Raw genomic sequence first — 25,020 nt, 5'->3', positions numbered from 1 at the left:
ATATTATTACTCAAGCCATAGTAATGATACTTAATTTTATATATCGTATATATGCATGGATAATAAGGATATATATAAAATAAATGCCCAATATTTATATGTAAATTATAAATTCTGTTTATAGTAGGATCCACTGGTACTTTTACTTTCTAAGGTAATTACATAGGAATTTCGTAATGCTTGAAAATTTTTCAGTAAACCCAAGTTAAAACATGTGGAGTTAACAGCTGAGTTTATATGACATAGCGTAATCCATCAGCACAGAAACCAGTAGGTGGGACTGAGATGTTTTGTAGTCCCTACTTTATCTGCCAATTGATTGTAAGTTTTGCCGTCTTAGTCAATAATTTCACTGAACTGAGTCAGAACGGTCTTATGACATTTATTCATAGTAGTATGAACTTGCATATGAATATATTCAACTCAGAACATCATCATCAACAATGTGCTAGCTGAGGCACCGTCAAAGTCTGGTTCATAACATAATGTAACTGTAACAAACCTTCCCCTAATTAGAAAGTTAAAAACTTCATCGCTTTTCTTAGTCAAGATAAATCTTTAACATACTGTGCTAATTTTTTTCATGGGTCAGCTTTACCACTTGTGTTTCAGTAACTAGGTGAGAGAAAAAAAATCAGTAGTCTGGAAGCCAGACTAGAGGATTTTTATTCTTAGTCTTTCCCCTCTGTAGTTTGGGAAACTGCAAATTATAAAGCTGGCTCTGATGAGGAATAAAATATAAATGACATGTTCACGATTACCGAAGGGAAGAAAATTTCCCTGAAAAGTCATGAAGGGGAGCACAGGTGGGCTTTGGAAAGTCCATTGACTGGGAACTATAGAGGCTAATTTTGGCTGGATGTGACCCAAAGAAAGCAGCTGCTAAGTGTGACATGAAGACATTCCAACAGCAATACTGCCACTGGAAATGTCAAAAGGAGGTCTTACCAAGGCAGAACCAATATCCTTTAGATTCTTAAAAATATACACCAAAATGCAGTCTTTTGTGCTTAAAATTGTACATATGACTACTGAAATAGTAAGGCCTCTGTTCATTAAATAAATATGGCCCATTCATGCAGATTTTCATACTGTAGCCTAGTATGAAAGATTTTTTATAGCCATTTTACTATAATATCGCTATGTACATATAATTTGAGCATTCTTAGTGCATGTAGAGGAGAATCGTGTTGCTTCCTGGCCTGGACTGGCTGGGTGCTCAAAGACATGGCAAGTGTCACTAGAAAGTTGGTTTTACCCGATTTCATTTTATGGGCTCCTATTTAATCCATGGCTTTCATAACAGATGTTATTGATTTGTTACCAAAGGGTTTAAAAAAAAAAACGAAAATATTTGCTGAGCGCTATTAATTTACAAAGAAGCTCAATTCTCAGACAAAAAGCTTTCAGATAGGACTAAACATTACAGAGATTGTAAAAAAAAGGAAAAATATGTGAAGCTCTTTTGAAAATTAGAAAATCAACCCATTAGAACTAACTGGCAAGTTAAAATCCTGGTATTAGTTGTTCTTGTTCATTTGCTAAGAGTAAGCACATCCCCCTTCTACCTTCATTTGCTAGGCTAAATAAACTGATCACCTTTAATCACTTCTAATAGGAGAAGTGCTTTTTTAGACTGATCCTAGCCTGAGTTTATCCCTCTGAGCTTGGACGCCAAGAATTACATCGCGCTGTTGCAGGTGGTGCCTCACCAGTGCCTCCTTCAAGCCCTTCAGTACTGCCCTCTCTCTCCTGGAAGAGCCGCTGGATGTTTTTTAGGAGGACTGCATTTCCTTTTTTCACAAATTTTATGTGAGTTATTTTATTTTACAACAGGCTCGCTGCCGCCCTGTGTTCTGTGAATACACCCAGCTCTTTCTCCTGCTCGGCCTTTTCCAGCTGAACTGCTAGCTTAAGGCAGAAATTCCTATTAGTCTTCACGTGATACTGTTATATTTAACCCCATTTCTATTACTTCATCCCTGAAGTCAGACTTACCTTCCCGTTCAATATTGTGATTTTCCTTGGTCTTAACAATGAGTTCTAACCTTCTGGCATTAACAAAATTCACTAGCATATCCCTACCTTTTGTGCCGAGGTTTGCTAAAGTTTTGCTAAAGCCCTCAAAGTTTGTTAAAAAAACGTCCCAGTAAAAATACAATTTTAAAGTATGAGCCCCAGCTAAGTAAATGGCTACTCTGAGGACTGTCATGCTACATTTGCACAGATGGTGTTTTGGGTGCTTGTCCTAGAAAATACATCAAAAATTTATTTTCTTTTGTATGATGCTTTTCTAAAAATTTCTTCAATTATTGGGCTGTCTGTTTTACAGGAACTGTGGCTGTCATACTTCGTCCATGCTGTCTTCCCAGGTTGTGCCAAGAAAGGATTCGCACCCCCGCAAAGCTGGTGCAAAGTGGCTCGTGTCCACGTTGCTCAGTGATTATCATTCCTTGGGGTAAACTGGCCATATCCATACATTAAATTCAAGTCTCTTGACCGAGCTTCATGTAGAAATCCCTATTCCTGAAACACAACTACTTTGTTTTTTCTCTGTATGAGACTTTCTGAGATGAATGACAAGAAACAATGGGAAGACAAATTCATCTTGTAGCAGAGCATGGCACCAGCTGTGGGCTGTGGGACTAGAGTTTGTGACATGAAGGCATTTCAGAGTGCAAGACCTCCTCAGACAGTTTCATAACCAATTTTAGCATTTTGAATTGGACCATGTCCTGTCAGCTCTGTTGGGATTTTTCTCTTGAAGGGAATTGCTTGACCCACCTCATACAGACATCTGGGAGCACATTCATATGAATTATCATCAGGCAGCAGAGCACAGCCTTGAAATAAAACAGAGCTTGCCAAATTAACATATCATTAGGACTGCTTCTCTGCAAATAAGCAAGTGGACGCGTTATAGCATGTACATCTGGATAGATTTCATGGAGCCCACAAGTTCAAGGGTCCACACACACAGATGAGAGGACTGGCACGGGATAGCGATTGATTCCTTGGATATTGCTTTTTTCTTTCCCAATAAATGTGCTGTTATTACCCTACTGCCAGGTGCTGGGCAAGTCCCACGCTGTAGGCAGAAAAAGAAGTAGGTAGTCTTGTGAAATGTCATTTCTGAGTCTTATTATTACATTTCCCACTGGTGTCATCTGCAGTGAGGGCCCTGTTGTGTTTGACACTGTAGAAGCATTCAATAGGAGTCAGTGCAAAACCCGAAGAGCTAACAAAAGGAAGGAAAAATAGAGATGAAGTAATTTTCCTAGCAGCAAACATCTGGTCTGTGGTCAGCCAAGAAAAGAACCCCAGTCTTCTGGCTCCCACAGCAAGGCTTATTCTAGTTGACTGTGCTTGCTAACTCCAGAGTTATATCCTCTGAGATAAATCCTCCAGGGACTGGGTAGGAACCAGCCCAGGGCAATTTCATGCAAAGGAACAGGTTGACAGCCCTGTAGGAGGTCTATGATAGAATAGAAAGTCTATGCAGAGCTTCAAAGCCCTTATAGAAGGGATACATGGCTTCATTCTTTTGTGGACAAATAAGGAACAGGGTAGGGAATAGGACAGCTCAGCTTTTCAGTCCTAGAAAAGTGATGGAAATGAGTAAATTTGCTATGAATATCTTAATACAAGCTGTTGAGGATGTTTACAATTTCTAAAATAAATAGCTGCTTTGTACTATTCTGTGCACAGGACTGATCACAAGAAAAAATGTGTCATGTTCATTTTCCAAATTTCAAAAACCCAAGAAATGAATGTAAGACCCTACAGAACACGCTGCCCAGCGCTAGAGGACTTGACAGGGTTTTCCAGTATGACATCTGAATTCAAAAGATAGCAGTGAGACGCCTTCAAAGAACTCTGCCACCTTTTTTCATTTATATTCTGGCAGATCGCTTGCCGGCTTTACTGACTCACTTGTCTGACATGCAAATAAGTCGTAAGAGTGTCATTTTAGTATAAATAGCTATTAGGGCTCATCTGACAAACGAGACCTGCCTAACGACATTTCATTTCCTGAAATGTAACAATGTGTAATGCTTTATAAAGTCACACATTTCAGGACTGACTTGTAAATGGTTTACTTCTGGGCTGCTGGAAGAAGTTACCTTTACCCTCTTACCCCTATCTATTTGTCAGTGGCTCTTCTCTAAAAGTTTCCAAGCCCTCGGACCTGCCAGCAACAGCCCTGAACTCTGAATTGGGTTGGTCTGAACAACTGAAAGTGGGAGACAAAAACATCCCCTTATGCTTGTGAAAGAGGTTCTGACCCAGGCTGCTCAAACAACACCACTACCAAGTTTATCATCTCTTTGGCTTTGCTGGCAGGGAACTATTTGTTTAAGCAATTTCCATCCTACATCAGTTGAAGTCAATCATATTTGTCGATACCTGCTTCTTGGACTTGTCCAGTTTGCAGGGACTGCAGTGGGTTAGAGAACGCAAGGCGAACATCTCCACCAGCAGATTGGTGTCTTCTTCCACCGGCATCACTCTCTGCAGAATGATGGTTTTTAACACCCTCACTAGTAGCTGGTTGCCCACCCTGCTCACATCTGGCTTACAACAGACAAGAGATGAGCACCTCTACCAGCACAGCTGAGGAGGCAACAGTCACTGCAGTGGGTCAGTAAGAAGCAGGTTGGAGTGAGCTGGGCTGCAACGACCTGGTTGGATCCAACAAAGGATATCCCATTATAATCTCAAAATCTTTGCATACTTACATATGGATCGATATTTACATATGGGTCATCAGAAATTTGACAGTTACCCAAAGAGGCCCAGTCCTTCAGACTGAATTCTCCTCTTTGCCCATGTAAGAGGTATAGCCCAAAGAGTGGGCAGTATAAACACGCTCATGCTGACTCAGTGATGTGCCTCAGTCATAACAGGAGAAACTTCCAGGGGTTTCCAGGCCCTGATTTGGCTGTAAAAATAATAATAAGGACACACAGCCAACAGTGATGGATATATTTACTAGGAGTGGGATTGTAATTATTCACTAAAACCATAAAATAGTCATCAGAAGTGAACAAGTCACAGACTTGTGCAAAACCTGGAAAATTGATTTAGAAGTAAAAAAGTCCTTACATCTCTGCTACAGCTCATGTTCAGCTTTAAGTCTCTGTGGTGGAAGGAGGACTGCAGTGTGTCAGAAAATCTGCAACACTATAATGACTTCACTCGCATCGTTGGTTTGTGTTTACTTCTACTGCCAATGTCTAATCCATTTTTCCTTAGGGGAAGGATTGGGATACTTTCCAGGCACCAAATAAATAAAACAAACTGCATTCTTCCTGAAATTAGGAACTTCTTTTATCATGTTCCCTCCTATTCATCTGCTTTCTGACGTACATGGTCCAAGAGGATATGGGAGAATATCAGACTAAAGCTCTGTGATCTGCACTGGAAGCCAGTCAGCTGCTGAGAGGAATCCAAGGTTTCAGAGCCAACCTATAAAGTCCTGAATGGTTTTGGACCTGGCAAACATAGGGACGTCACTTCTCTCCCTGGGCCACACCATCACATTCGAAGATGGGGACGGATAACAGTGAAGAGTCCTTTATTTTGGAAATAATTTTTCCTACTTCTGTAACTTTCCAAGCATGCCGTGAAGCCTGTTTTCCCCCCTCTCTCCATGTTAAATCAGTTGAGGAGAGTATGGATTGAGATTTTTCTATTTACCAGCTATCCTTTATCCTTGCTCTCATGTTTCCATTTATCAAGTAAATGGCCAAAGTATTGAATAGGTACCCACAGATATATTTTAAAAATTAACTAATTAATTTAGTAAAATATTTTAAGTCCCTTCTTAATAGCTTTTCTGTGCCTTTAATAATTCTTGAGCCCTTTTTTGAGCCTGTCTTAGTACCTTTCTTAAGATGTGGTAACAGTAATACCTGTAATATTCCAAAGAAGGCTGTTACACTGACCTATATGTGTGTATATATATATGTATATATTTTTCATATTCTCCATTCCATTCCATAAGCACTCTAGCAACTGCTTGGTTTGTTTGTTTGTTTTTACTACAGCTGCAGTTTGACAGAGGTTTTCTTTGTGCTGTCCATAGTGATGTCTTCATATCTTTCCTGGGCTGACAGAGGTAAATCAGAACCCTGTAAGATATTTTCAAGTAGATTGCATATTCCTCCTGCACGTATTATCATTGAACTCCATTTGTTGTCATTTGCCCATTCATCTAAATCCTTCTGAAAATCTTTATATTCTACTTGAGCTTGTCCAACTTGAATAACTTTGTCTCATTTGCATACTTTGCACTCGACTGCTCATTTCCTTCTCCAGAACTGCATTAACTAACAGTGAAACTAGTATAGCCTTTTTAGGTATTACACTTTTCCTGTTTTTCCCCAGAGTCAAAAATATCCAGTTCAGCGAACCGAGTAACATACATTCTGGTCCTTGCCCAGCCATGGGTGAAATAGTCCCAGAGAAGAGAGTATCACATTCCAGCTCTGAAGAACTATTCTCTCTGGTGAAGCTCTCCAGTGAAGGTCAGATGTGGTGACTGCACAGCAATGGCATGCTGATGTGCCCCCACAATGTCCTTTCTGATAAACAGTTTAGACACTTCCATATTAAGGACAGATTTATTGGAGGAATGGAGTATGGAAGCTGGAAGGGATGAAAAACCTTCCTTTCCTTCCCATCGGTATGATGATGTGTACATTCTCACATCACCATGGCGTGTTGTGTACAATACTATCACTTTTGATCCAATCTTGATATTGAAGATACTCAGGGATAAGTCCACAACTGGTCTATTAATAGCTGTAGCTCCAGTGCCTGCAGTAATTAACTGAGGATCTCTCAGGACTAACTAGTGGTATTGCTTAGATAAAAAAGGGATGGTTTTGTCTCCTACCCATCAGCACTCCTTACTTCCACAATACAGAGGCTGTATAAAAGAACCTGTACAACAAATTTGCCATGCACTTCCTAGAGATGGATAGTTTTCCTGGCTCTTCAGCCTCCATGACATCTCAGTGACTGGCTTAGGAAAAAAGTTTTTAAGGTTTAGGTCACTGTCTTATATCCTGAGAGATTTCTGGATTTTTTTTAATGACCAAAAGTACATACGAATACATTTTCAAACAATTTTTCACCTGGAAAAAAAAGAATCACCAGAACTAGTTGTTTTTGCTTGAAGTTCTTTAAATATCACCTTTCATTAATAGCAGCAATTTTCTGTCCTTTGGAAACTATATCACTAAAAATACACAAACACCAATGCTTACTTAAATAACCGATAACTGTCACAAAATCCAGTAACACACTGAAGTTTGGGAACTTGGAAACAATATCTTGATAAAACAAAACTTTATCACTGTGGAACATTAACAGTAGATTAGCTATTACCCTCTAACTTTGTAAAGCACCTCAAGGGAATGAATATACGCATTATGCTAAGGCTGTGCCTGGAAAGCCTGCTGAAGGAAAGATTCAAGTGAGAAGGGGCTTCAGATCCACTCATGCTCCTGTATGGTCCCAGCTTCAGTGACACAAGACATTTATGACAACCCTCAGCGCCTCCATTTTGGTTTTTTAAATTTAATTTCCTGTGATTTGGTCTCTTTGTCAAATATGAAGCCTGTCTGCCTGTACCTGAGGCATGCTGTGAAGCTTTTCATTTTGGAAGTGACTGGGCATTGGGATGTGGGTGCTTGGCCAGTGCATACCTAGACCTGTGCAAGACTGGAATGAACCTGAGTTAGCCTGAGTTCAGCAATCCCTCACCAGCCATGGCAGAGTGGCATGGTGACAGGGCCATGCTGCTTCTGGCACGCAGCTAGCACCTATGCGGACATATGTTCTCAAAATCTTAAATTTCACTGAAAGTCGTTTGGACTTCTGGAGTAGTCATGAAGGCTGACTTCAGCCTCCTGAGACTATGATCAACAGAGGGAAGCAGTTTCCACCACAGGACGCTTTTACATTCCTGCTTTGAACTGGCCTCTACAGAGGCAACGATGCTTCTCGGAGAGGCTGTGGCAGGCCAGTACATCTGGCAATACCACCTGTAACGCGAGGCAAAGCTCAGCCTCGTGCCATGTCGAGTCACCTGAGCTACCTCAAATTCAGCACATCGAGTGACAGTATCAGCTCCTGGGTGAACTTTCTCAACAAACCCTCTACCACATGTGCATTATCATACCTAAGTACACCTAAAGTCATACCTATTTGAACATGCCTATTGTCTATTCAGACACCTGAGACAGATAGGTGGTTTCCACGAGAAGCTCAGCAAACTGAGCTCTGTGTCCACAGCCTGCAAACTCCCTTAGGGCTCAGCACCCCTCTATAGGCCAGGTGGAAAGGAAACACAATGACATAATTCAGAAGGAAAGAGGAAGAGGAAATCACTTCAGATTTGTGAAATGTGTCATCTGAGACTGATAAATATTTGTGTCCCTGCAATATTAGCTGTACAAAATTGATTTAGTGGGGAGAGTGGCATATTTAACTATATGTCATGGTGCTTGAATTGCAGCCTCTGTTTTTCAGTAATATTCTTAGTCAAGGAGAAAAACTTGCTCAACAGCTGTCACTCATACTTTTCAGGAAGGGTTATGCTGTTGTCCTTACCCGGTGGAGCCACCGGCGAGCCATCCTGTGGTGCAGCCAGCGAAAGAACAGTCCAGAACAGCCCTTTTCAGTTCTTCTGCAGTTGCTAAGCGAGCACTCAGGTCAACACAAGCTTTCTCAGCTTCAGCTAAATCCAGACCCTGAGAGTTGTTCTTGGACTCAAGTGCAAACACTTTCCCTGTAGCACCAAGAAAGGACATGTCACTCATCATGGTATTGTATTCAATACATATTCAACAAAAATATTGCAAATTATCACCAAATAAAGTCTTCTTGCTTTTACTAAGTTCATTTTCATGCACAAGCTACTTCTTGGAATGAGTAATTTTATCAACACTCTAAATACCCTTGTCTTAGCTTTTCTTTTAGTTTTGTTCATCAACAGAAAAGCAAGTATGGCTACGGCCCTACTCATTCCCAGCCCATATGCGAAGCTTGTCTTGCCTCTACAGGTCTGTGCTTAAGATCTGGAGAGAGAAAGCACGACACTCTCTCATATGCAGATATATAGTCAGAGTCAGAACATCTCCTGTAGGCTATAATGCTGGAATTCACTACTAAGCATGTAACAGTTAGATTTATAACACCTACATCTATAAAGTAAGCATAAATCTAAAAGCCAGTATTGCAACTCACTCTTCCACATCAGAAATAGATTTATACTTATTCTTTAAAATCAAAACTATGTCACTCTATGGCAACTTGTGCTAAATGCTGCTGCAAAGCCACTTTGTTTTCACATCTTTCTGGAAAGACAGAGGGAATTTTTTTCTTAATGGAAGGCTTTTTTGAATGAGCATGAGAACATACTTAGCATAACAATTTCTTGTGTTATTTTTATTTTCAGTTTATTTTACTTTAATTTATCTAACACTGTGAAAGTCGTAAGGGTGAAAGTTAGAGGTTTTGGCAACTGGGAACAGAGCAGTTGGGGTTTTGGCAATAAAGCTTGAGAAGTTACTGGGTTATGGAATAAACACATTAGCTGGATGTCTCCAGAAAAAGAAATAAACAATGAGATAGTTTACAGTCCTGATGTTTAAATAGCCATGAGTAAGTGCCTTCTTTTTGAAGATAACATCCCTCAGAATATCTTCTAAATTTCAAAGGTACAGATTTAGGTTGCTTGCAGGTGCAGGAAGACAACTTTTAAGCACTGTTCATTCAGTAAATGCCTGGAAACACTTATGTCTTATTTCAAGAGTACATTAATGGTAGTGGTTATATGCATAGCTTCCAGCACATACCGAGTGTTCACTATGCAGCTAGCTTCACACTCACAGGATATATTGTCCAGTATATATCAGGAATCCCAATATCAGGAATCCCTCAGACTGATTCAGCCTGATTCTGTACCAAGAGCCACCCCCACCGCATATTATTTCAACAAATTGATAAATATCAATCTAATCCTAAATATATGGAACTGATACAGGGTAGGTCTGTACCTGGCAGCTTTCTGTTCTCACCAGTGCACAGTTTAACCCACTGCAAGAATCACAGTCCTTATAGCAAAAAATGCAAAGTTTCTTTCAAGTAAATACGTCATTTGTGTTTACATTAGCTAGCGAGCACAGATGGGTCCTGATGCGTATTCCTACTTTGGTGGGAATTCTACAGGCACACAGTAAGAAGCTGTCCTGACTTGGGCAGATATAGCAAATTAAATAAGCGGGACATGCAGTGATGAGAAGCAAAAGGAATGCAGAGTACCTAGAGTGATTTTCTCATGCACTGAACAGTAGTTGACCAAGTAGTGCAGCCCAGAAGCACAGATCAGTGTCCTAACCACTAGATTACATAGTCTTTTGCTTCTCAACTATAATCAATACCGTGAAATGTAATTAGAACAGGGGAGTTTACACAGAACAGTGGAAAAGCAAGCCTCTACAGTCCTGAGTACCAAAACCTCAGGATTCTTCCAAAATACCCCAAATAATGCACATGACCCTAATGTAGGCTGTTGTTTCCAAAGCCATGAATAGACATAGTGAAGTATGCATGGGGTAGGGAGAGAGATAACATAAGCAGAAGGATGATGGTTTTAAACAACGACTCCTAAGTTGCAGAACAACTTTCATTAGTAAAGGTAAGCAGTGATTAAGTGTAATGCTTTATTGTCCCACATAAAAACTTGTCCACATTCTACATTTCACAATTTGGCTGTCAGGATTGAGATGCATCATCAAAGACATATAGAGCACGTTTGTGTAGCATCTGACTTACTTAAATCATAAATGTTAGTTTGACATGGCAGTAACCCTATTTTCCAACCATTACTATTTTAGTTAGAAGACTTAAAAAAAAGAAAACTATTAAGAATCAAGTTCCATCCAGATATAATTAGAAGAAATTAAGTTCATCATTTAGTCTTTTTACCTGTAAGTGATAATTATATGTTTAGAGGAGTTTAGCTAGCCAAGACTGAGGCTGAGACAGCTTTCCTTAACTACTGTTATGTGTTTGTGAGTACTTAAGATAAATTAACTTTTTACTAGTGTTGTGGTTTAACCCGGCAGGCAGCTAAACACTACACAGCTGCTCACTCACTCCCTCCCGCAGTGGGATGGGGGAGAGAATCGGAAGAGTAAAAATGAGAACACTTATGGGTTGAGATAAGAACAGTTTAATAATTGAAATAAAATATAATAATAATAATAATAATAATAATAATAATAATAATAATAATAATAATAATAATACGTAATGAAAAGAAAGACAACAAAAAGAGCAAGAAATAAAACCCAAGAAAGACAAGTGATGCAAATGAAAAAAAAAAAAAACCCCCAAAACAATTGCTCACCACCCAGGGACCGATGCCCAGCCAGTTCCTGAGCAGTGGCCCCTCGACCAGCTTTCCCCCAGCTTTATATGCTGAGCCTGACATCATATGGTATGGAATACCCCCCTGGACAGTTTTGGTCAGTTGTCCTGGCTGTGCCCCCTCCCAGCTTCTTGTGTATCTCCAGCCTTCTCAGTCGGTAAAGCATGAGGAGCTGAGAAGGCCTTGACTCTGTGTAAGCACTTCTCAGCGATAACGAAAACATCTCTATCTTATCAACACTGTTTTCAGCACAAATCCAAAACATAGCCCCATAGTAGCTACTACGAACAAAATTAACTCTATCCCAGCCAAAACCAGCACAACTAGAAACTATGAAGATGCTGGTTCAAAACAGATTTCTGTCCTTCAAAAAAGTACCTGGGATATCCGAATTATGTAGAGAAAGAGGTCTTAGGCTAAGCTAGGAGGGACTTACTGGTTGGGAAAATTAGAGTGAACTGCTTTATAGGAAATTCTGGTTAGCCAGAAGTGGATAAAAAAGGCTGACCTGCTTACCAGACTGACCTGGGAATCTTCCCCAAAGCTTTAGAAGCAATATGGCCATCTGCCCAGTTTTTAACATGTGCCCTCTGTTTTGCCTAATCTCTTACTTAGAAAATATAATAGCAAGTAAGGTTCACTTATCTGACGCTTGACCAACAGAACAGCTGGATCCCTGGTATCCTGAGCTGTGTCACATTACTGAGGGGCATTTACAGGAAAAAAATATAGGAGACATGCTAGCATGATAATAGGAAAATACAAAAGCACACCAAAATAGGAAATCCCCTTAAATAAATAAGACTACAACACCAAAATTGAATTCTGCACCTTATGGTGGCATGGGTAACATGCTTGAGGTATTCATGTATTGAATTTTTCTCACTTTTAATCACAAAAGTGGTATCGTGTTCAAGCTTGGGATCGAAGGGTCCTGGTTAAATATTTGTAAAATTTTTATCACTGCTAGTTGTAATGAAAAGTTTTTAAAAAAGGTTTGTCTGATGATATCACAGACAATTTTGGTACTGGGGTTGTGAAAAATTCAAATGGTATCCCCTTTCTCTCCAGCACATTATGACAGTGTGGCGTAGTTGAAATCAATTTTCTCCCAGATAATATCAAGAGATGTTCTGTCATTCTGTTTTAAATATGCAATTTTAAATATGAGACTGTTCTATATTTCCATAAGGCACAGGATGAAGGATCATGTCTTTGTGTTTATTTGTGTGAAGAACTTAGTATGTGTTTGGTTGTGGTACCTTTGAGCTCCGTGTTTGAGCTCCCTCTCAACTCTCTCCCTTCATTTCTGCCCCAGAACATTTGTTTCCCATAATATGATGACGAGAAAATTGTATGGAAATTTGCTCCCAAAACTCTACGTAGTTTTCTGAAGCCTTTTTAAACAAAGCCAGTCCCTTTGGTTTCAAGATCAAGCTAAAAATCCATGCAAAGTAGTCTTTCTCAGGAGGCTTAATGCACGTCTTGAGTTTAGCAGGTTCAGAATGAAAAATGTTCTTGTCACAGTAAGTTTCTTCAGGTTCCCCTTTGAAACTAGTGAAAAAGTTTTAACTTCAATGGTAAGACATAAATGATAAGACATAATTCTTCCAACTGTTAATTAACAGCTGGATTCGATAGCTGAAGAAAAAATCACACTTGAAACCAAAAAGGGTCTTTCTTTAATAACTAGCTTATATTATATTGCTAGCCTCTACCATCATCTGATCACTGATATTATTACAGAATACTGATTATATTTTGATATATTGATAAAAGAATCATTTTTATTATTGTTTGGCACTAAAACTTTGTAAGTAAGCAATAGCTGAATATAGTTTTTACTTAAGAGTACCCCAATATATTCTGATTGAAAACATACCCATAGAAGCATAGATCTCAAGGCTTCTAGGATTCTTTTTTATCACCTTGTTTAATTCCTGTATAACTAGACTGTAGATTTCCCCTAGTAATTCCAACATGGAGTCCAAAAATTCATGGTTGAACTAGAGCATGTCTTTTCAAAAGGCATCCAGTCATGATTCAATGACTCCAAGTAATGGAGAATTTACAGCACACTTTATAGTAAACTGTTCCAATGGATCATTACTCTCACTCCACCTTATTTCCAGTTTCAAATTTTGCTAAACTCAGCTTCTAACAACTGGACCTTATTATGCTTTCGAGACTGAAGAGCCATCTACAATCAAATATATGGAAGAGCAAAAAAGTGACTCTTCAAAGATCAAATCAGTCCAAAACCTTTTTCTTCATACTTTTAGGAATCTCAGTGGAATTAGCAGAATTTTCTTGGTTACCAAGAAGACAGAGTTTGGCTAATTTATTCTAATACAGTAACAGATACAACAAGTAGTTCTTCTGAGGCATATAGGCACGGTTCAAAGCCCACTGAAATGAGTTCAAAGTTCTCCATGTCTTCAGCAGGATTTGCATCATGCTTGAAGAAGAAACATAAAACTGCATAGCCAAATATACTTTGAAATAAAAATGTCTCTCACAAATAATATAAAATGAAAGCACTTTAAAAGGCATGCCCAGTGTGCTGATCTCATGACATGATACTCACTAGTTCAAAGGATAAACCCTAATCAGTTTCAACAAAATAAATGTGGTGAAAGATGTGCAAATGTGGATTCTAATTTATTTTTACTTAAATGTTAAAAACTTCACATTGAGGTAAAAGAGAGCAGAAGAAGGGAAGGTCACTTCTGTACTTCAAGAGCAATTTAATTTCCATTTCTATGGCTGTGTGTAACAATGGCCTTGATTGTAATAGCAAGGGTGGAGGATTCAGTAAAACTGTACAACTACAGACAGAGGTTTGGGTAATTACCAGTTCTGCATAATGTTCATGAATGTAGAGTTTATTTCTGTGAGAAACTAAAGTGAACGATGTCTTATTTAATTCAAATTGCTTAAAATATTACGTCATCAGAAAAATAGCAAAATTGGGAGGTCACCTTTGAGTTCCTCCTTGGCTAAATTCATTGAGCTTACATTTTAATTTTACTACACGCTTTAAGATCAAATAGTTGGAACTGTTTATGCATTTATTTTTGCAACATACAAGAATATGTACTGTTTTGCAAGTGGGAGCCTGAAATGCTTAGACACCTGCTACTCAAATGCAAGTGTCTAGAGAGAGCAGAAGAGAAAAAGCATACTTTTTCCCTTTTCTTTACAAAAAAGGTGCAAAGCAAGCCGAAGGAAAAAGTATAGCAGTTTTTTCCCTACTTTTGACATCAGACATATCTGGTTCTAGGTCAGAAGTATGTATCTCAGATCCTCACCTAATTGTGCCTAACTTTCTGGACTCAGGATCCTTCCACTTGCAACCTCCGCAGTCACTACGCATGGTCAGTACCAGATGACTGGCTTGACCAATAGGTCCTCCATGTAACCCAAATTTAGCCAACAGACCAACTCCACTCTGGAACAATCGGTAAAGTTTTGCAATTAGCACATTTTTTCAATTCAGGAGTATCTTGGTAAGGTAGATTAATCACCATCATTCTCTCCTGACATGCTCTGTCTCAGAGCAAGTACTCTGTAGAAAACTGTGGTTCATATGTATGGGTATTTTAGCAGCCCTGAAAAGACAAAAGAGGGAGTCAAAAAAAAGCAGAGGCGACTCCTGTGCCAGATGCATGAAGCTCATCCTTGTTCTCCTATTCCAGCGCAAATGCAAAAAAATTTTAAAAAGCCTGCATTTGCACTGGTATATTGAGACCTGTCACGATAACCTACATTATTCACCAGCCACTGCACTAACAGTAGTGGCACACCATGGTACGTCAGAGCAGGAACAAGCTCTTGAGGAGCCTTCTGTCCATCTGACCCCAACCTCAACAGCTATGAGCAAACACATTTCAATCGTAAAAAAAGTGCAAAGCGAAACAAAGCTATCTTTTATTTCGGCATTTACCTTGGTCTTTCTGGAGTCTATCTGTACTACAGCAATATGTGCTGTGGTAAATACTAGTCAAAAGAGATCAATTAAGCTTCGAGGCTTTACACCTTCACCAGACCTCGATGGTCTCCAGTTTTATTGCCTGCTCTCTGTCATTATTTGTGTGCGAGATAATAAAGCGAAAGTCTTCCTTAGGGAAATATATTGTAAGCAGTTTTGGAGGTTTGCCTGTAACAGGGGCCAGTCTGAATTTCACAGGGTTTTTACAAGGTGAATTCAAAATCCCTTCAGCAGTTTGCAAAACGGTCAGTTGCTTTTAGTTAAAAATAACAAATACATATATACATATGTGTCACCCAGAACGATCCTTTGGCACTTAAGTGACATTTGCATGTATTAGAGAGTAGCACAATTGTATTTTCACCTACAACTTACACAAATGAGAAGGTGGTTTCCTGGCTGGATCAGGCCAGAATCTGTTATAAAAGAAAGTATTAATCCCGTTTTGTACTCTCAGATCTTCTTAAATACGTAAGCCTACATGTGGTGGTAAATTTTAAAGTTCACATGAAGTGTTTTCTTCTGTATCAACGTATAATAAGCCAGATGGTTTATAGGACAGTGTTAGAGTTGTTTGCTTGAATATTAATATTAGGAGAACACACTGAAGAGCATGTTAATAGAGGACTTGCACATTTTTCACAATGATACTTAGAAGTTAAGTAAAAATGGAAACTACAGTATTATAATAATGCTTTACAACTGTAATGTACTTCAGATATTTTACCCTTTAATTTTTATAATTGCTTAACCATGTGTGAAGTGAATTTGACAAACTGTTGAATGACAATTAAAATCTGTCACGAACTCTGCCTTAAAATGATCTCCAATATTTTTTTCCCTTTCTCTTTTAGGGAATGTTTATTTAGGGACCAAGAAGATGCCATTAATTCTACAGAAATAATAAAAATTGGGAGGTGGTCTTGAAAAGATAAGGAAATTCTTCAGATGAAGCATCCTTAGCAAAGGAAATTAATTATTCCTGTCCTGTCCCCGTTTCTTAAGTTCTGTGGAGAACCCTCTTTTATGGGTATGCATTTTTTTTCCTCATTTCAGAGGCATTTTGCTAGGGAATGAGTTTTTCCTAAAATCGCAGTTTTGCCTACTGCAACACAGTGCAGTTGCCTGACACATTTCTTTTCCTTTATTCTTAATGAAAAGTAATTTTCTTCAAATTTACAATCAGGGTCCTGTTGTATAAATGGTATTTTACACAAAGTGGAAGAAACATACAGGCAAGATTAATTTTCTCCCTTTCCTTTGCCATACTTTGTCATCAGATGAAATAAATTTAGGTTAAAAAGGAAAAATACTCTGAGAACAAAAAGAAGAGGTTTTTATTGCCCTATAATGTTTAAGATCTGTTCTCTGGAATAATGCAGCAAACACCGATGGTAAAGGATTAGTGTACCGAAAAAAAATAATCCTGAGATCAGGCATAAATCTATCGCAGCTGTGAAAGTGAAAAAATGTGGCCATTCAGCATTGCTCTCCCAGGAAAAGACACAGTTGTTTCAAAAATAAATCGTGTTTTTGCTAAGACAAGTTGGTCATCATTATTACAGGCTTAACCATTAAAAAGGCAGTAATAGGCTACTGGAAACTTTTAAGGGATGCAGCTATTCAGGATTATCATCAGTAAAATGTCCCATTTCAGAGTAACCGGTAGCTGGTGCTTCAGGCAAATTCATGTCCTGATCCAATCCCTCAGCAGCAAAGTGCAGATGAAACTCAGGTGCAGAAAGGCGAGCAGTCGTCTTCAGCGTGTGTGGCACCGAACAGAAAAGGTTATAAGGAAAAGCCTTTGACTTCTTGTCTTCCCTTCCTTGAGTACCTGCCCGTATAAATTGACTTTGGGGGGCATTTGAAGTGGGCAGATAGGGAAGTGCTTTGGAGAAAAGATACTTTTAATTATAAGGAGACCTCTCCTAAAATATAGCTGAGTCTTCTTATTCGTGTTCTGGATTTGTTTTATTATTCTTATTTCCTCTGGAAAAGTTCACTATCCTGTCATTTTGTTGTAATAAAATAATCTTAGCCTTCTGGGATCTTATTTCCTTTCTCTGCTTAACCCCAGGATATTTGTAGAGTCTCAGAAACCTCTGAATCAGACATTTCCTAACCCAAACTGGGGCGTGTATTTAAGTTTCTTATTAAAAAAAAAAAAGTGGTGTTTTTTTTTTTGCAATAACACATTTCAACATACAGCTCTCATTCCAGCCATAGCAACCCAGCCCAAACTGAATGGGGGACTCACCATCAGCCTGAACAGAGATGATCTGAAGGATGAAGAAGACAGATCCCACGCCCTGGAGAAAGGTGAGAGAGAATCTCTGAGAGCCTGAAGCCATTGCCCTGCTTGCAAAGCCCTCCGCCGCAGGAGGTTGGCTGCCGAGGCTTTTTCTCTCTCCTCCTCTGCACTTTCACAGCGGGGTCCGCGGTGATGATTTCAGGGAGTGCTTTCCCTCGGCAGGATCCTGCGTCTTGGGTTTGCACTGAAGGCGGGAGGGGTGGAAAAAAAAAAAAGAGGGAGGGAGAGAGGAATCCTTGGCTTGGCTAGTGTGAAGGGGAGGGGAAGGTGGGGGGGGAGATGTCCAGCCAGCTGGGGTTGGGGAGCGGCTTTATCCAGCCCAGTCTGCAGGGCAGTGCACGCAGAGAGCCGGTGTGAAAAGTCACATTACCCTGTCGGTAAATACCTAATGGATCACAGTGGAAGAAATGTAAAAGCCAGGAGGGAGAGAAAAGGGGGGGGAAAGGACAAGCGACGAGCAGAAGAAATCCCTGGCTGAGAGGAGAAGGGCAGCTAGATAGCTGGCGCTGGTACGCGGTGAGTTTGTGGGCTTAGCTGTGCATCTCCGGAGGGATGGGTTCAGACGTGGGGAATGTTTTCTCTCTGCAACGTGAAATCAGCCAGCGGTACGCTGCTGAGGGTCGCAGGTCAGGGGCTGCCGCAGCAAGAGTGACCGTCTTCAGGTAAGGGCTGAGGAAAGGTGACAAATGGCGTGGGACCCTGGCGGCCGACCCTCCCTGAAGATCGGGATTGGGACGGGTTAATCCTGCTATTTCAGATCCCGGGTTTGGGATGGGCGTGAGGAACAGCAGGTCGAAACGGGAGTCTGTCAGCTGGTCTCCATCAGCACTCCTGGTCCAGACTAACGGGTTGGTGCTGGTCAGGTTTGAATGCTCTGAAGGCAGCTTGATGAGGGGAATTTCCAGCTCCCACTAGTACTTACAGCACTGCCATCTCTCCCTTATTCTCATTCCTCCTATATTTGTCCCAAGACAACTCAAAAGAAACCCCCACAATAAGAGGAAACATACTGGTGGTGATGCCAGGATTTATTTCACTAAATATATAAACGGAATAGTTTTGTGTTGCTGTTGGAACTGAGCAGGGCTCAGAAATGTTGTTTTCGTATTCCCATCCTATTTTGCTTTTATTTCAGCTTCTTAAAATTTTTTCCCTTAGAAATTTGAAGCTGGGCAGAAAACGCTCAGTCTGCTAGAAACTCTGAGCCACCAGGAACAGAAGTAAGGACCTGACCCTCCCCACCGCCAGAGGCCCCGGTGTCCTACACGGCAAGGTGCTGGTAGGCAGTTGCAGGCATCTTCTGATAATGATGAACCTGCCCAATGTTGTTTTCCGTCTGACTTGAAATGAATCAAGCTCAAGAACTTCTGTACATGATATTCAAGGAAGGAAGTAACACCATAATACTGGAAGCTTTGAAAATATGTGTGTTTGATGAATTCAGGCAGATAATGCCCTGATCCTGTTGACTTTTAAAGAATCGTAGCCTTCTTCCCCTTCTTTATACGCATGCACGGCATGTGAATGCACACGCTGAAAGCTTTCAGATAGGTAGCTTTGAATTTTCTGTTTATCCAGAAAATAGGGATGGCAGCAGGTTCCTTTACATTGCCTTGCCAGCCTAACTTGTAAGGAACACCTCCAGAATTAGAAAGATGGGCAGTTTCTTGCTCAGTCCATCCTTAACATGGGACGGTTGGCGTAATGTAACTACACAATTGCGTTTCATTTCAACAGAAACTGTATGCCCTGTACAACAGAAATTAACATACAACATGACAGAGAAGGAAACAGAAAATTGTAGCATTCTTTGAATTTATTTATGTTTCTTTTACTAGTGACATCCTAATGGCATAAAATGCAGTTTTAACCCTCCAATAAATCAATGGACACAAAAAGATGAGAGAAGATGTTGAATCTACACACTTTTGGAGAAATAGCAAAGAGATTCCATGAAACTAATTACAGCAAGACACACAGACATTAACAGAGACTTGACGTGACCACAGCAAAAGCTCCAGGTTTCCTTGACACTTGACATAGGGCTGATGACTTTGTTGGCCCTTTCCTGTCCTCATGAGTTTGGCCAAAGCAGTTGGAGGAAAGGACAGTATCTTCCGGATTTCCCTCTAAAATTCCAAAGGTCTGTTGGATTAGTTTTGCTATAATTGGATCATTTCCTTGTGTTGATATATGTAAAGGCATGTTGCCACTCTGGCTCCTGTCTTGGAAAATCTCAGCTTGTATTCTTGAGTAGCACATCTTACTGATTTTAAAGAATTGCAACAGACCACAGGATCTGTTCCTTTTTGAAGGCATGAACAGTTTGTAGAATGACCCAGTTTCTTCTTGTCAACCCATCTCAACTGTAAAGTAAGTCTGTAAGTGTGGAAAGGTAAAGGCACTTACCAGTTATTAACTCCTAGAAGGTAAGTACCTCACTGCCAAACAGTTGTCCTTCCAATCTAATATTTCTATCAGCAAAAATCCCTGCTCCTAGTGTATTTTGGAAGATTTACAGAAAGCTGAGCAGATTAGGTTTTGTACTGAAATGATGTATGCATTGTTTTGCATTGAAATCGACATTAATCCTGCCTTTAGTTTTTGGGCTTCTTGGAACCAAAAACTCAAAATGAGATCTGGAAGTTAAGATGGTTAGAAACAGATATAACCTTTTGGTCAGAACCTCTGGCATTCATAGCACTACAGTAACACATTGGTGAAACTATTCAGTGTATGACGTACAAGCTATTATGACACATTACAAAAGATTAATTGTACGTGCAGCTTTACACAACTCAGAGATCGTGCCTTCCTTGGGAGTAGTGAAGGTGCCAACGGTGATATTTTATAAAACAGTGCTTCACTATATGCAAACTTTTACATAGGGAGTGAGACATGTGAAGGCACTGGACCATAAAGTACGTACATACACATATGAATGTACACACACAAGACACTCATGCGTTGTGAAGCAGCTAGTACCTGAAGAGCATCTATATACATTTCCATCTGGAATATGTCATTCAAGTTAGAGTGAATTTTTCATACTAAATGAAATACCTAAAATAAATATAATTGAACAAAGACACATTTGAAAACAGGAACATGTGTATTTACAATAGAGATTATTGTATTTGGTCTCTTCATATCTACTACTAGGAATATTTACTTTCTGCCATTAAAAATTTATATACTATAAACATTATAGATGTAAAGGCTCCAATTCTGCAAATTCTAACACATGATCTTAAGCCTTTGCAAGATAAGGACCTAGGACCCTAAGGCCCTGAGCAAACAGACACACTCAGAAACATTTGCTATCTCAAGCCAAGCTGGGCAGATGTTGGCAGATTTGTTGAAGTGCTGCAGCTGGCAAAGAATCTGGTCTTTGAAGAATGCTGGAAAGTCATAGGAAAGGTCACTTTTCATATCAGAATAAAGCACAATAGAAATAAAGTTTCTGTTCAGAAAAAGATACCTCTCTTCTCTGTCACTAAAGCATGAGATTCTGTTTAACTTGTTTCCCTGCATAACACAATAGCTTCAGATGTTGACAGTCTGCATAATTTAGTTTGAAGAACTGAATTTAAATGGAATGTTTTAGGTTTAGGTTTTAGGTTTACTTATCATCCTAAATTTTAATTCTTTTTTTAAAGAAAGAGATCTATATTAATACATGAGCGAGGTCGTGACTAAATTGCTCTAACCAGCATGATTATTAGAATTTGTCATACAGTCTGGAACTTCTGAAGTACTGTCTCCAGATGAAGTTGAAAGGAGATAAGTACAGAAATAACTGAGGCATACAGCTTGCTATGTGCCCTACACAGCTGCAGAGCCTGCATAAAAGGATGGCACTACTGGATAACTCCATAACCATTTGTGGTGATCCATGACCAGGTATAAGTTATCATATCCAAGCTTTCAGATACAAATTGATATATGTAAATGTCATGAAATAGTTGATTTCTTACAGGCCAGACACATTGGTGATGGCTCTCCCTAGATACAGTCCTGAGAACTGTGGAAACCAACAGGATTTTGGTTCTACAGCTTATTAACATGTCAACTTGTAAGCCTGCACAACCTCTTCAGACTCTCTCTCTTCACATATAAATGGAGATAACCAACTTTACACACCATTCTGATATACCCTTAGCAAATCAACCTAAGTTTCTTTATAGATACCTTTGTAGTATCATATCATTATTATGGGGAGATGCCTGCTTTCCTGAAGTCTATGACTTGAGCTGCTGCTAGAAACAGGACAGAAAAGAATTATGGCTTGGCTTGCCAAGCACCATGTGAAGGGATCTGAAATACCTAATAGACGATATAGCATTTACATACAAGCATTGCAATGACTGACATCTCCTAAAGGATACGGAGTCTGCGCGACTGAAAGGCAGGCAGGAAACCTTGGTAGCACTGTACACTTATTGTATTCACGGATAGTACACCTACTGTATACTGGGATCCAAACTTATTCTGCAGCTGTATCCAAGCTTCTAACCCCCAAAAGCCAATTGGAAAAGGGAAAGAAAAAAGAGAGAGAGAAAGATTTCTTTGTTTATAAAACGTGAATTATTAAGCAACAGTAACAGAGACAAACATTTTTCAGTGTCTGGCAGTCTGCAACAGTCTACTAGCTGCAGGGAACTTTTTATTTTATTTATACAGAGTGTTTGCACCTAATTAAATGAAAAAGTAGAAATGTGCAGAACTACCTGAAAGTAATACAGGGAGCTGACAAAAAAAAAAAAAAATTAAAAAAAAAAAGGGAAAAGGCATATGCCCCACTTTGTGGGTGGTATGTCGAACACAGGGACCTGTGTCACGGTGCTGCTGACCCTGAGAAAGAGTGTGATTCTTACACTTACATCATGTTATGTGGGGTCAGGCATTGTCACGTGACAGGCCACGACCCTCATATAAATCATTGCCATGTAAACTGTAAAAATCACACTTCATTTCTTGAAGACTGAACAGTCTCAAGAAAAGAATGAAGATATCTGGCCATAAAATGGCAGCCGCAATATTAGTGATATACAAAATTAACTTGATTTTTTTTCCTGATGAACAGAGGTAAATCAAACATCTGGCTGGTTTTGTTTGGTGTTATTTGGCCGGGGGGAGGGCGATAATTTTTACTTTCTTCTTTTTCTAAAACCTTGCAGCAGTTTAATAGGTGAAAATTATGTAGCAGTGTAAAAAAGTACTCAAGTTTAGCCAAATGGTTTCTCTTTGGTCTCTGTGGGCATCTGTAAAAGTCTGGGTAGAGACAGAATCTAATACCGTGCCTGGATTTCCTTCTTCAGCCTGCAGACGAACCACTCCCATTTCACAGTTTCACCCTCCTTTTCCCACACCCTCTCACCTTCACCAGCCACGGTCTTCAGTTAGATGAGAGAGAGCAATTAAATTAAATTCAAGGCTACCTGCATCTACCTAGTCAATAGCTGCTGACTGCCTCACACTGGGGACGTGCTGCATGAGCAAGCATGGGACGTGACTCATCTTCTCATGGTCCCTGAGCAACGACCAGAGAAAAGACAGTACCTTTCTAGGGGTCTTCACTGATGCTGGGAGTCTCCTCTGAAGCAGGATGCCCATACCTGCATCAGCAGGGTGCCACGCTGCAGGCATTGCTCTGAGATATACTTCACCTGGACACACAGGGTCAACGTGGACCAACAAGCAACAGCTGAACTTCAGCATTTATCACAGATCCCCACACCTTCTCCATCCACTCCCACCTCGAGTCCCTCCAGCCACCTGTGAGCCCCATTGCATGGAAACCGAGGAATACTGCAGGGCCAAAGTGCCTGTGGCAGGAAGAGTTTGGCCCCAGCAAATTTATAAGGTGCCACCTCTCTGGCATGTGACACTTGGCATGGAGTTGTCTTCCTGCAGCAGAATTGTTCTCCAGCATCTCAGCTATGGTTTTCAAAGGGACATGTCTAGTCCTTCCGTTTGCAAACAGACCCTTGCAAATACAGAAGAAGGAGGCGTGCAGAAAGCTGGAAAAGGTGTCTCTCAGAGCTGCAAATGCTCCCAGTCAGGGCTGTAGGGAATACGCAAGGCCATGGTTGTAGTCTTTGTCATGCTTCCAGCACAGCAATTAATTTGCCATTTATTTTACCAGCCACCTAATATTTTGGCTTTTGTGTCTCAGCCTCCTTCTCCACCTATTTCCTAAGTTTGTTTAACTGCATGTTCCCTGGACCTTAAGGCACCCTTAATTCCTCATTAGCTGTTAGCTCTGCCCTCTAGCGCTGCATGCGACACAGGAACTGGATGTTGTGTTACAGACCTGTGGCTTTGCCACCAAGCCCAGCTGGTGTTTAAACGCTGACTGGTCAAATGCTAAATGGCCAAAAATCTACATGTTGACTAAACTGACTTGACATTTTTTGTGCCTCCTGGGAGTGGGTTGCCAGTCCATTTGTAGTCATTTAAACAACAGACCTCTGAAATACAGCCCGCCTAAACCCCAGCATTTTACAATACCAACCGGTTCAACTGAAATTTATTTATTGCATGCTTATGCGGCTCAACCTGTGGCTCTGATCCACCCCACAGGTTCTCAGCTGCTGGGGATGTGACCACGTGCTGCTTTGAGTGAAGTGCAACTGAGAAAGTTCTTCACGTCAGTGCCTGGAGTTCGAGGTCAAGGTGGAACGAACGGCTGAGCCAAAGAGTGCTCTGCTGAAGCAAAAGGTTTTTATGGCAGGCTATCATAGCAACCAGACATGGTATAGTCATGAAATGTAAGTGAGTTTCGGCCTGGACACTTTACAGTTTGCAAAGCATATTCAAGAACTTCTGATAGTGCTTTGCACTTAAACAGTAGTATTTTTAAGTAGAGTTTTATGCAAACTCTAAAGTGCTGTGTTTTCCCAATTCCACTTGGGGAAAATGCAATTTTCCCCAAGCAGTTAGGATAATGTTGTCATATTTCCTAACTCAGCAGAACTGAGTACAGGGAGATGAAGGCATGGCTGTTGATACCAATCTTTGAAATGCCTTCCCTCCTTGCACAAGCCAAGCACGCCATCACTAAGATCACTATAACTTTTTGGTAAGACAATAGAGAATACAAGAAAGGCAAATGCTGAAGAAGCCTTGAGTCTTTCTTGTCATAGACACTTATTCATAGTTGGGAAGGAAATACCCTTCCACACTTCCCATCTTCCCTTCCTCCAGTTAGCACACTTAGCTTTCACAGTCCGACCTCTTTCACACCTCTCCGTGATCTCTCCAAGATAT

The 25,020-nt window shown here is 40.1% G+C and overlaps 1 protein-coding gene across 1 annotated transcript in view; it reads right to left on the bottom strand.

The window, feature by feature from the left end:
• Positions 1–18,077, bottom strand: part of SUSD5 (sushi domain containing 5) — a 42,299-nt gene extending 24,222 nt beyond the window's left edge. The window contains exons 1-2 of the mRNA XM_075140739.1: positions 17,695–18,077; positions 8,623–8,800 (exon numbers count right to left, since the gene is read on the bottom strand). Coding sequence (XP_074996840.1) covers positions 8,623–8,800; positions 17,695–17,788 — 272 coding nt within the window. The 5' untranslated portion in view covers positions 17,789–18,077. The remainder of the gene's footprint in view (positions 1–8,622; positions 8,801–17,694) is intronic.
• Between the last annotated feature and the right edge of the window lie 6,943 nt (positions 18,078–25,020).

This window comes from Calonectris borealis, chromosome 2 (genome assembly GCF_964195595.1).
Source record: "Calonectris borealis chromosome 2, bCalBor7.hap1.2, whole genome shotgun sequence".
NCBI classification, from domain to species: domain Eukaryota; kingdom Metazoa; phylum Chordata; class Aves; order Procellariiformes; family Procellariidae; genus Calonectris; species Calonectris borealis.
This window is presented reverse-complemented; position numbering and strand designations above follow the sequence as displayed.